The sequence below is a fragment of the Taudactylus pleione genome, unplaced genomic scaffold (assembly GCF_031769625.1).
Source record: "Taudactylus pleione unplaced genomic scaffold, aTauple2 ptg000828l, whole genome shotgun sequence".
Classification (NCBI taxonomy): domain Eukaryota; kingdom Metazoa; phylum Chordata; class Amphibia; order Anura; family Myobatrachidae; genus Taudactylus; species Taudactylus pleione.
This window is the reverse complement of record NW_028285230.1, coordinates 548,900-562,250: the sequence shown is the minus strand read 5'-3', so window position 1 is coordinate 562,250 and position 13,351 is coordinate 548,900. Positions and strand designations below refer to the sequence as shown.

Genomic DNA, 13,351 nt, shown 5'->3' with positions numbered 1-13,351 from the left:
TAACTGAGCAGGCAGAGATTGCCATAGTGGGAGGGATGTGCTTCTGTATCTGAGCAGGCAGAGATTGCCATAGTGGGAGGGATGTGCTTCTGTAACTGAGCAGGCACAGATTGCCATAGTGGGAGGGATGTGCTGTAGTAACTGAGCAGGCAGAGATTGCCATAGTGGGAGGGATGTGCTGTAGTAACTGAGCAGGCAGAGATGCCATAGTGGGAGGGATGTGCTGTAGTAACTGAGCAGGCAGAGATTGCCATAGTGGGAGGGATGTGCTGTAGTAACTGAGCAGGCACAGATTGCCATAGTGGGAGGGATGTGCTTCTGTATCTGAGCAGGCAGAGATTACCATAGTGGGAGGGATGTGCTGTAGTAACTGAGCAGGCAGAGATTGCCATAGTGGGAGGGATGTGTTTCTGTATCTGAGCAGGCAGAGATTACCATAGTGGGAGGGATGTGCTGTAGTAACTGAGCAGGCAGAGATTGCCATAGTGGGAGGGATGTGCTTCTGTAACTGAGCAGGCAGAGATTGCCATAGTGGGAGGGATGTGCTGTAGTAACTGAGCAGGCAGAGATTACCATAGTGGGAGGGATGTGCTTCTGTAACTGAGCAGGCACAGATTGCCATAGTGGGAGGGATGTGCTGTAGTAACTGAGCAGGCAGAGATTGCCATAGTGGGAGGGATGTGCTGTAGTAACTGAGCAGGCACAGCTTGCCATAGTGGGAGGGATGTGCTTCTGTATCTGAGCAGGCAGAGATTACCATAGTGGGAGGGATGTGCTGTAGTAACTGAGCAGGCAGAGATTGCCATAGTGGGAGGGATGTGCTTCTGTATCTGAGCAGGCAGAGATTACCATAGTGGGAGGGATGTGCTTCTGTAACTGAGCAGGCACAGATTGCCATAGTGGGAGGGATGTGCTGTAGTAACTGAGCAGGCAGAGATTGCCATAGTGGGAGGGATGTGCTGCTGTAACTGAGCAGGCAGAGATTGCCATAGTGGGAGGGATGTGCTGTAGTAACTGAGCAGGCAGAGATTGCCATAGTGGGAGGGATGTGCTGTAACTGAGCAGGCAGAGATTGCCATAGTGGGAGGGATGTGCTGTAGTAACTGAGCAGGCAGAGATGCCATAGTGGGAGGGATGTGCTGTAGTAACTGAGCAGGCAGAGATTGCCATAGTGGGAGGGATGTGCTGTAGTAACTGAGCAGGCAGAGATTGCCATAGTGGGAGGGATGTGCTGTAGTAACTGAGCAGGCAGAGATTGCCATAGTGGGAGGGATGTGCTGTAGTAACTGAGCAGGCAGAGATTGCCATAGTGGGAGGGATGTGCTTCTGTAACTTAGCAGGCAGAGATTGCCATAGTGGGAGGGATGTGCTGTAGTAACTGAGCAGGCAGAGATTGCCATAGTGGGAGGGATGTGCTGTAGTAACTGAGCAGGCACAGATTGCCATAGTGGGAGGGATGTGCTGCTGTAACTGAGCAGGCAGAGATTGCCATAGTGGGAGGGATGTGCTGCTGTAACTGAGCAGGCAGAGATTGCCATAGTGGGAGGGATGTGCTGTAGTAACTGAGCAGGCAGAGATTGCCATAGTGGGAGGGATGTGCTGTAGTAACTGAGCAGGCAGAGATTGCCATAGTGGGAGGGATGTGCTGCTGTAACTGAGCAGGCAGAGATTGCCATAGTGGGAGGGATGTGGTGTTGTAACAGAGCAGGCAGAGATTCCCATAGTGGGAGGGATGTGCTGTAACTGAGCAGGCAGAGATTGCCATAGTGGGAGGGATGTGCTGCTGTAACTTAGCAGGCAGAGATTGCCATAGTGGGAGGGATGTGCTGTAGTAACTGAGCAGGCAGAGATTGCCATAGTGGGAGGGATGTGCTGTAGTAACTGAGCAGGCAGAGATTGCCATAGTGGGAGGGCTGTGCTGCTGTAACTGAGCAGGCAGAAATTACCATAGTGGGAGGGATGTGGTGTTGTAACTGAGCAGGCAGAGATTGCCATAGTGGGAGGGATGTGCTGTAACTGAGCAGGCAGATTGCCATAGTGGGAGGGATGTGCTGTAACTGAGCAGGCAGAGATTGCCATAGTGGGAGGGATGTGCTGTAACTGAGCAGGCAGAGATTGCCATAGTGGGAGGGATGTGCTGGTGTAGTAACTGAGCAGGCAGAGATTGCCATAGTGGGAGGGATGTGCTGCAGTAACTGAGCAGGCAGAGATTGCCATAGTGGGAGGGATGTGCTGTAGTAACTGAGCAGGCAGAGATTGCCATAGTGGGAGGGATGTGCTGTAGTAACTGAGCAGGCAGAGATTGCCATAGTGGGAGGGATGTGCTGTAACTGAGCAGGCAGAGATTGCCATAGTGGGAGGGATGTGCTGTATCTGAGCAGGCACAGATTGCCATAGTGGGAGGGATGTGCTGTAGTAACTGAGCAGGCAGAGATTGCCATAGTGGGAGGGATGTGCTGTAACTGAGCAGGCAGAGATTGCCATAGTGGGAGGGCTGTGCTGTTGTAACTGAGCAGGCAGATATTGCCATAGTGGGAGGGCTGTGCTGTTGTAACTGAGCAGGCAGAGATTGCCATAGTGGGAGGGATGTGCTGTAACTGAGCAGGCAGAGATTGCCATAGTGGGAGGGATGTGCTGGTGTAGTAACTGAGCAGGCAGAGATTGCCATAGTGGGAGGGCTGTGCTGTTGTAACTGAGCAGGCAGAGATTGCCATAGTGGGAGGGATGTGCTGTAGTAACTGAGCAGGCACAGATTGCCATAGTGGGAGGGATGTGCTTCTGTATCTGAGCAGGCAGAGTTTACCATAGTGGGAGGGATGTGCTGTAGTAACTGAGCAGGCAGAGATTGCCATAGTGGGAGGGATGTGCTTCTGTATCTGAGCAGGCAGAGATTACCATAGTGGGAGGGATGTGCTGTAGTAACTGAGCAGGCAGAGATTACCATAGTGGGAGGGATGTGCTGTAGTAACTGAGCAGGCAGAGATTGCCATAGTGGGAGGGATGTGCTTCTGTATCTGAGCAGGCAGAGATTACCATAGTGGGAGGGATGTGCTGTAGTAACTGAGCAGGCAGAGATTACCATAGTGGGAGGGATGTGCTGTAGTAACTGAGCAGGCAGAGATTGCCATAGTGGGAGGGATGTGCTTCTGTAACTGAGCAGGCAGAGATTGCCATAGTGGGAGGGATGTGCTGTAGTAACTGAGCAGGCAGAGATTACCATAGTGGGAGGGATGTGCTTCTGTAACTGAGCAGGCACAGATTGCCATAGTGGGAGGGATGTGCTGTAGTAACTGAGCAAGCAGAGATTGCCATAGTGGGAGGGATGTGCTGTAGTAACTGAGCAGGCACAGATTGCCATAGTGGGAGGGATGTGCTTCTGTATCTGAGCAGGCAGAGATTGCCATAGTGGGAGGGATGTGCTGTAACTGAGCAGGCAGAGATTACCATAGTGGGAGGGATGTGCTGTAGTAACTGAGCAGGCAGAGATTGCCATAGTGGGAGGGATGTGCTGTATCTGAGCAGGTAGATATTGCCATAGTGGGAGGGATGTGCTGTAACTGAGCAGGCAGAGATTGCCATAGTGGGAGGGATGTGCTGTAGTAACTGAGCAGGCAGAGATTGCCATAGTGGGAGGGATGTGCTTCTGTATCTGAGCAGGCAGAGATTACCATAGTGGGAGGGATGTGCTTCTGTAACTGAGCAGGCACAGATTGCCATAGTGGGAGGGATGTGCTGTAACTGAGCAGGCAGAGATTGCCATAGTGGGAGGGATGTGCTGTAGTAACTGAGCAGGCAGAGATTGCCATAGTGGGAGGGATGTGCTTCTGTATCTGAGCAGGCAGAGATTGCCATAGTGGGAGGGATGTGCTTCTGTAACTGAGCAGGCACAGATTGCCATAGTGGGAGGGATGTGCTGTAGTAACTGAGCAGGCAGAGATTGCCATAGTGGGAGGGATGTGCTGTAGTAACTGAGCAGGCAGAGATGCCATAGTGGGAGGGATGTGCTGTAGTAACTGAGCAGGCAGAGATTGCCATAGTGGGAGGGATGTGCTGTAGTAACTGAGCAGGCACAGATTGCCATAGTGGGAGGGATGTGCTTCTGTATCTGAGCAGGCAGAGATTACCATAGTGGGAGGGATGTGCTGTAGTAACTGAGCAGGCAGAGATTGCCATAGTGGGAGGGATGTGTTTCTGTATCTGAGCAGGCAGAGATTACCATAGTGGGAGGGATGTGCTGTAGTAACTGAGCAGGCAGAGATTGCCATAGTGGGAGGGATGTGCTTCTGTAACTGAGCAGGCAGAGATTGCCATAGTGGGAGGGATGTGCTGTAGTAACTGAGCAGGCAGAGATTACCATAGTGGGAGGGATGTGCTTCTGTAACTGAGCAGGCACAGATTGCCATAGTGGGAGGGATGTGCTGTAGTAACTGAGCAGGCAGAGATTGCCATAGTGGGAGGGATGTGCTGTAGTAACTGAGCAGGCACAGCTTGCCATAGTGGGAGGGATGTGCTTCTGTATCTGAGCAGGCAGAGATTACCATAGTGGGAGGGATGTGCTGTAGTAACTGAGCAGGCAGAGATTGCCATAGTGGGAGGGATGTGCTTCTGTATCTGAGCAGGCAGAGATTACCATAGTGGGAGGGATGTGCTTCTGTAACTGAGCAGGCACAGATTGCCATAGTGGGAGGGATGTGCTGTAGTAACTGAGCAGGCAGAGATTGCCATAGTGGGAGGGATGTGCTGCTGTAACTGAGCAGGCAGAGATTGCCATAGTGGGAGGGATGTGCTGTAGTAACTGAGCAGGCAGAGATTGCCATAGTGGGAGGGATGTGCTGTAACTGAGCAGGCAGAGATTGCCATAGTGGGAGGGATGTGCTGTAGTAACTGAGCAGGCAGAGATGCCATAGTGGGAGGGATGTGCTGTAGTAACTGAGCAGGCAGAGATTGCCATAGTGGGAGGGATGTGCTGTAGTAACTGAGCAGGCAGAGATTGCCATAGTGGGAGGGATGTGCTGTAGTAACTGAGCAGGCAGAGATTGCCATAGTGGGAGGGATGTGCTGTAGTAACTGAGCAGGCAGAGATTGCCATAGTGGGAGGGATGTGCTTCTGTAACTTAGCAGGCAGAGATTGCCATAGTGGGAGGGATGTGCTGTAGTAACTGAGCAGGCAGAGATTGCCATAGTGGGAGGGATGTGCTGTAGTAACTGAGCAGGCACAGATTGCCATAGTGGGAGGGATGTGCTGCTGTAACTGAGCAGGCAGAGATTGCCATAGTGGGAGGGATGTGCTGCTGTAACTGAGCAGGCAGAGATTGCCATAGTGGGAGGGATGTGCTGTAGTAACTGAGCAGGCAGAGATTGCCATAGTGGGAGGGATGTGCTGTAGTAACTGAGCAGGCAGAGATTGCCATAGTGGGAGGGATGTGCTGCTGTAACTGAGCAGGCAGAGATTGCCATAGTGGGAGGGATGTGGTGTTGTAACAGAGCAGGCAGAGATTCCCATAGTGGGAGGGATGTGCTGTAACTGAGCAGGCAGAGATTGCCATAGTGGGAGGGATGTGCTGCTGTAACTTAGCAGGCAGAGATTGCCATAGTGGGAGGGATGTGCTGTAGTAACTGAGCAGGCAGAGATTGCCATAGTGGGAGGGATGTGCTGTAGTAACTGAGCAGGCAGAGATTGCCATAGTGGGAGGGCTGTGCTGCTGTAACTGAGCAGGCAGAAATTACCATAGTGGGAGGGATGTGGTGTTGTAACTGAGCAGGCAGAGATTGCCATAGTGGGAGGGATGTGCTGTAACTGAGCAGGCAGATTGCCATAGTGGGAGGGATGTGCTGTAACTGAGCAGGCAGAGATTGCCATAGTGGGAGGGATGTGCTGTAACTGAGCAGGCAGAGATTGCCATAGTGGGAGGGATGTGCTGGTGTAGTAACTGAGCAGGCAGAGATTGCCATAGTGGGAGGGATGTGCTGCAGTAACTGAGCAGGCAGAGATTGCCATAGTGGGAGGGATGTGCTGTAGTAACTGAGCAGGCAGAGATTGCCATAGTGGGAGGGATGTGCTGTAGTAACTGAGCAGGCAGAGATTGCCATAGTGGGAGGGATGTGCTGTAACTGAGCAGGCAGAGATTGCCATAGTGGGAGGGATGTGCTGTATCTGAGCAGGCACAGATTGCCATAGTGGGAGGGATGTGCTGTAGTAACTGAGCAGGCAGAGATTGCCATAGTGGGAGGGATGTGCTGTAACTGAGCAGGCAGAGATTGCCATAGTGGGAGGGCTGTGCTGTTGTAACTGAGCAGGCAGATATTGCCATAGTGGGAGGGCTGTGCTGTTGTAACTGAGCAGGCAGAGATTGCCATAGTGGGAGGGATGTGCTGTAACTGAGCAGGCAGAGATTGCCATAGTGGGAGGGATGTGCTGGTGTAGTAACTGAGCAGGCAGAGATTGCCATAGTGGGAGGGCTGTGCTGTTGTAACTGAGCAGGCAGAGATTGCCATAGTGGGAGGGATGTGCTGTAACTGGGCAGGCAGAGATTGCAATAGTGGGAGGGATGTGGTGTTGTAACTGAGCAGGTAGATATTGCCATAGTGGGAGGGATGTGCTGCTGTAACTGAGCAGGCAGAGATTGCCATACGGGGAGGGATGTGCTGTTGTAACTGAGCAGGCAGAGATTGCCATAGTGGGAGGGATGTGCTGTAACTGAGCAGGCAGAGATTGCCATAGTGGGAGGGATGTGCTGTAGTAACTGAGCAGGCAGAGATTACCATAGTGGGAGGGATGTGCTGTAACTGAGCAGGCAGAGATTGCCATAGTGGGAGGGATGTGCTGTAACTGAGCAGGCAGAGATTGCCATAGTGGGAGGGATGTGCTGTAACTGAGCAGGCAGAGATTGCCATAGTGGGAGGGATGTGCTGGTGTAGTAACTGAGCAGGCAGAGATTGCCATAGTGGGAGGGATGTGCTGCAGTAACTGAGCAGGCAGAGATTGCCATAGTGGGAGGGATGTGCTGTAGTAACTGAGCAGGCAGAGATTGCCATAGTGGGAGAGATGTGCTGTAGTAACTGAGCAGGCAGAGATTGCCATAGTGGGAGGGATGTGCTGTAACTGAGCAGGCAGAGATTGCCATAGTGGGAGGGATGTGCTGTATCTGAGCAGGCACAGATTGCCATAGTGGGAGGGATGTGCTGTAGTAACTGAGCAGGCAGAGATTGCCATAGTGGGAGGGATGTGCTGTAACTGAGCAGGCAGAGATTGCCATAGTGGGAGGGCTGTGCTGTTGTAACTGAGCAGGCAGATATTGCCATAGTGGGAGGGCTGTGCTGTTGTAACTGAGCAGGCAGAGATTGCCATAGTGGGAGGGATGTGCTGTAACTGAGCAGGCAGAGATTGCCATAGTGGGAGGGATGTGCTGGTGTAGTAACTGAGCAGGCAGAGATTGCCATAGTGGGAGGGCTGTGCTGTTGTAACTGAGCAGGCAGAGATTGCCATAGTGGGAGGGATGTGCTGTAACTGGGCAGGCAGAGATTGCCACAGTGGGAGGGATGTGGTGTTGTAACTGAGCAGGTAGATATTGCCATAGTGGGAGGGATGTGCTGCTGTAACTGAGCAGGCAGAGATTGCCATATGGGGAGGGATGTGCTGTTGTAACTGAGCAGGCAGAGATTGCCATAGTGGGAGGGATGTGCTGTAACTGAGCAGGCAGAGATTGCCATAGTGGGAGGGATGTGCTGTAGTAACTGAGCTGGCAGAGATTGCCATAGTGGGAGGGATGTGCTGTAGTAACTGAGCAGGCAGAGATTGCCATAGTGGGAGGGATGTGCTGTAACTGAGCAGGCAGAGATTGCCATAGTGGGAGGGATGTGCTGTATCTGAGCAGGCAGAGATTGCCATAGTGGGAGGGACGTGCTGTTGTAACTGAGCAGGCAGAGATTGCCATAGTGGGAGGGCTGTGCTGTTGTAACTGAGCAGGCAGAGATTGCCATAGTGGGAGGGATGTGCTGCTGTAACTGAGCAGGCAGAGATTGCCATAGTGGGAGGGATGTGCTGTAACTGAGCAGGCAGAGATTGCCATAGTGGGAGGGATGTGCTTCTGTAACTGAGCAGGCAGAGATTGCCATAGTGGGAGGGATGTGCTGTAACTGAGCAGGCAGAGATTGCCATAGTGGGAGGGATGTGCTGTAACTGAGCAGGCAGAGATTGCCATAGTGGGAGGGATGTGCTGCTGTAACTGAGGCAAAAAAATAGGGATACCCCCAAAAAATTATTGGAAATTTGGGGTGAAAAAAAAAAGGGGGAAAAAAGTTTTTAAAAATAGGGAAATAGGTTCAGGGCTATTCTGCAAGTATGCGGCAGGTGTATTCTAGAATAGGCTATTAGCGGCAGGTGCATATTTGCAGAATTTTTAAATAAAGACTTTAGGGACTTAAAAATATGCTAGTACCCATTTTCATGTACCCCAAATTTGATGGGACCACTTAAAAAAACGAAAAAAATAACCTAAGTGCTCTTCTGCAACACTTCTTCAATGTCGGGAAAAAAACACCTGATGCGGCTATTTAAAACCCGACTTTCATTTGCAGGCTAAAACGGGGTTACCCATAGTGATCCCCCATGTTTTTACAGCTTTAGGGGGGTCCTACAATTTATTCCAGGTAAATTTCATATTTTTTCGCAGATCCCACTTCGCAGGTTACCGTTTTCATAGCTTTTATATTGAATACGGGGATAAAGCGGGCGCACGCCCGATACTTTATCCCTGGAAAATCTCCGATGTGGAGCGAAAAGTCCAGCACAGACTTTTCGCTCCCATATTGAATACCCCTGTTAATGTTTAGTGAAAGGAGATCCCTGATTGGTTGTTCTGGATAAACCTTGATTGGTTGCTCTGGATAATAGAACATTTGTACAATTTTTCAGCATGTTATTAAAATAAATCTTTGGACTATTTCATAATCTTGTGCAAAAGTTTTATGAAAGCTGCTAAAATATAATCTGTGGGAGCCGGTAAATTTTAAAAGATTGCATGCAACAAAAACTGATTTTGCTGCATGTGAATTGCATCTACTCTAATACTATCCTCACTAAGGGGAACAAAGAAACTAGTCCATCTGGAAGCCTGCCATAAAATACTTTTTTTTTTTTTATTAAACCTTTGTTTTTATTATATATAAATAGCTTTGATGTCTGAAACATATAACCTTTCTGCAACCCTCTGCAGGTCCACTCGTGTCTCTTAAGCGTCAGAGCCGGAAAAGACGGCTGGTTCCAGCTATACAGCCCCGGAGGGGTCGCCTGTGATGACGATGGGGAACTTTTTGCCAGTATGGTACGTGTCTGCAATAATGTGAGTTTATATTTCATGGACTTGCCTATCGGGGTGGGGAGATTCATTCCATTATTCATGGAACACAGAGATCTTTTCTGGTGACTTTTTGTGGCTTTTCCTATTTACCTGTCTGCAGTGAAATCGTACTCATGACCCCAGAGCTGTGAAGAAACGGTGCTAAACACTGTGCCACCGTATTGTCCCTTCTTCTAAATGCAGTACATTCAGCAGGTTTATAATATCCCTCGGGGCATGTACTGTAATCGGTAGCAGCAATACAAATGTGAACTAGACAAATGAAAGCAAATATCTGACAGGTTGCTATAAGTTACAGGTAGTTTGTCATTAATGTCTTGTTTTTAAAGGGTAACTTAGGAACTAGTGACCTTGCAGAGGCCGTTTTAGATAGGGGTTGGGTATGAGATCCCGACGGTTGGAATCCCGGCGGTCGGGATGCCGGTGGTCAGAATACAGACAACGGCATTCCGACAGTCAGAATCTCGACGCCGGAAGGTAAGTAGCCTAACCCCCTAGCCCTCCCTGAAACCTAACCCACCTTTCACGCAGCCTAACCCTAAAACAGCCTATCCCTATCCCTCCCCTCGCCTAACCTTAACCCTCCCCCGCCCATGCAGCTAACCGTCCCCCTAGAACCTAACCGTAACCCCTAAGGCCTATTTCACACTAGCCGGTTTTGACAAATGCGCTACTGCTGCACATACCAAGTAGAAAAAAAAAAAAGCACATTAAAAGCGGCTCAAAGCCGCTGCTTGTGAAAGGCACTGAGGGCCTCATTCAGAGGCGGTTGTAGGATGCAAGCAGTCGTTCAGAAACAGGGCGGCCGCTTGCATCCTGAACGGCTGCCTCCATGTCGGTTGTTAGGCTGTGGGTTAACACCCACAGCTCTAACGACCGCTAAGGGAGATGGTTGCGATGGTCAAGACCATCGCGACCATCGGGGCTTACGACGAGACCCTAGGGTAGGGTCTCGTCAACCTTAAGCCCCAGGGAGCTTCTTGCTGTGTTTCAGCAGGAAGCTCCCCACTGACATCACTGATGATGTCAGTGGGGCCGCCCCCAAACGGCTAGCGTTCCGGCGGGAACACCTCCGTTTGGGCAGGCACGCCCCCTGCCCGCCCAGCAAACGGAGCGAGCTGTCAATCAACATCGACAGCTCGCTCCGTCTGCTTCGAGCCCGCTAACGACGGATCACCCATCGTTAGCGGGGGCTCGCGCATGCGCATGACAGAGCCGACTCCGTTGTGCGCATGTCCTGTGGACCAACATCGAGTCGGTTGCGAGCGCTCAGCGCTCACGACCGACTCTGAATAAGGTCCTGAGTGTCTGAAAAAACCCGGCCGGCTACCGCCTGTTTCATGCCCGGCCGGTCAAAACCGGCAGGTGTGAAACTATCCTCACCCTAGTACTTAGTTGGGATGCCGGCTGTCTGGATTCTGGAGCCGGGATTCCGGCGCCATTATTCTGAGCGCTGGCATCCTGACCGCCAGGATGGGGACTACATCCCGTTTGTTTCACTTATTCACTATAACAGTACAGACAAAGTCCTGATAAAACGCTATTATTTTCACTTCATATTTTAAATAAGTTAGAAATTAGAGAACATTGGTGCGCAAATGGTCCCTGAGAAAGCTGATAGTACAAGGAATTCTGGGTGGGGAGCTTAAAAAAAAGGGCCTAGAGACGGCTCCCATATTTCCAGACATTTGCAAAGTTTGTCCATAAGAGACGTTTTTCTCATAGTCCCGCCAGCCAGAAGAGCAGCAGATTTGCTGTAGATCATCGATACCAGCCCCTGGATTTGTAAGGAATGTTGATGAATGTTTCCCTCCAGAATTTATGGGTCGTTACTGTACGCCATATGCCCTCGCTTACAAACTACAACTTGTAACACAACACTCACCAAAGTTTCCATCTCAGGAAAAGAATTTATATCCTGAGGAGGATAAGAGAGCAAAGCCTAGTCACAGCTGGGCATGCTATGGAATAAATATCTGCCTTCTCCTTGCGCAACATGAATATTCTTTATGGCGTAGGGGAGTTGACGGCTGTATACAAGATGTGAGAAGCCTGTGTGGTGTAATGAGTACTAATCCCCCACCTGAGACGTATTTCAGTCTTCCTTCCTTCATAGAAAATCTCTACATCTAATATACAAGCACTGTATAACAAAGCTATTTTTTAAATTTAAAAACGTAAGCAAATATGCCAGGAAAGTGATAGACTGAAGTATCGGTTTATCCAACAAAATGGCCGTCCAAATCTCTGCAGGCAGCCATTTTGTGCCTCACTGACCGAGATCCTCTGTGTTGTTCCATATTCTTAGTTAATTGTTATATAATGTATTATTATTATTTACATCTTTGAATAACTAAAGGCTTTAAACTCATGAATATTGTTGTACACCATAACATGACTGTATAGGTGACATATGCTTTTTCTGTTATACTTTAGTGACTACACCTGTGTACTATATTTGCAGCTGGTCAGGAATGGAAATAAAAGAGAGACACTTGGCACCTAAGATAAAACTTCTCACAATAAAGGTGTCAATTATTAAGATACACATATGATGGTCAGAGACGAAGGGACTAGGATGTAGTTTCTGTTGGCCTGAGAAACGGGAAGTCCGGGGCTCTTACACATCCTAACTTCCTGTTTCTCAGCACCACAGAAAATCAATCTCTGTAAGTTCCTTCCCATGTAAATATGATTAATGATACATATACTGAGCATATCACCCTGCCTGGCTGTGCTATCTAATCATAGCCGATTGTTTAGCCAATGATTACACAGGAGGTCTCTGAAACCTGTGAAGCATTATGGATACTTATATTGTAGCTAACCTTGAAGAAAAATATATATTGCAAAAGTGAGAAGTGAAAACTAATTTACATGAAAATCTGTACATCCCTAATCAGTGACAGGACAGAGGCCTTCCTTATTTGGTTTACTTTGAAAGTATACAGTAGCCATGAGCAACATGCTGTTGTGGAACTACAAACCCCAGCAGACCTTGCCACCACAAACAATGTTAGGCCATGTTCCTAAAGGAGCATCTTACAAAGCTGCTTGCGCTGCCCACAGCAATGCACTATGCACTATAACAGGGTAGGCAACCTCAGTCCTCAAGAGCTACTAACAGATCACGTTTTCCAGACCAGCCAACAGGTGCACAGGTGTAGTCATTACTCACTGACATATTTGAAAGATCCACAGGTGGAGCTAATTATTTCACTTGTGTTTCTGTGAGGCGACCTGGAAAACATGCAGTGTTGGTAGCTCTCGAGGACCAGGGTTGGCTACCCCTGCACTATAACATCTGTTAGTAGGATCCTCCACCAGCTGTATCTCCACATCTATGTTCTTTTCTGTTGCTGCAAAGGGAGCTACAGAACAGAGCGGACCCTGGGTGCACTTGATATGATATAGGGGAGCTCTATGGGGTAGATTTACTGAAGCTTCTAAACCAGGCAAGTCTAGGTGTTACCCATTGCAACTAATCAGAATATGTCTATCATTTAGAAGAATGCAATGGAGAAATGATAGCTGGTATCTGATTGGTAGCTATGGGTAACACCACCACTTGTTGGTTTTAGAAGCTTCAGTACATCTGCCTCTGTGGGCATTATCCATTTAGCCCCGAAGTCCAGACCGATGCCAGCACTTATTTGGGAATTATTTTTTTGGGGACCTGATGTAACATTTTTCAGCCAAAAATGCAACTTAAGGCCCCCATACATCAGCAATTGATTGCAGCGATCGTGCAATTTGCAATCCATTGTGTCTAAAAATCTTTCCCTTTTTCAATCGATTGTGGCAATTCTGCTATCTGCAATCGATTGAAAAAGGGAAAGATTTTTATACACAATCAATTGCAAATTGCACGATTGCTGCAATCAATTGCTGATGTATGGGGGCCTTTAGTCACACTGTGATGCACCTAGGACACACCAACAGCCTGCACTGATTCATTTGATATGTGACACTGGTATATCTGTGTGCGACTG

At 49.2% G+C, this 13,351-nt stretch overlaps 1 protein-coding gene across 4 annotated transcripts in view; it reads left to right on the top strand.

Moving 5' to 3' along the window:
• The window catches only part of CMIP (c-Maf inducing protein), a 194,140-nt gene that overhangs the window by 166,769 nt on the left and 14,020 nt on the right, over positions 1–13,351 (top strand). For 2 of the 4 annotated variants that reach the window (XM_088458364.1, XM_088458366.1), the window contains one exon: positions 9,216–9,341. In XM_088458364.1, coding sequence (XP_088314490.1) covers positions 9,216–9,341 — 126 coding nt within the window. The remainder of the gene's footprint in view (positions 1–9,215; positions 9,342–13,351) is intronic. The other 2 variants (XM_088458365.1, XM_088458367.1) reach the window with 1 other exon arrangement.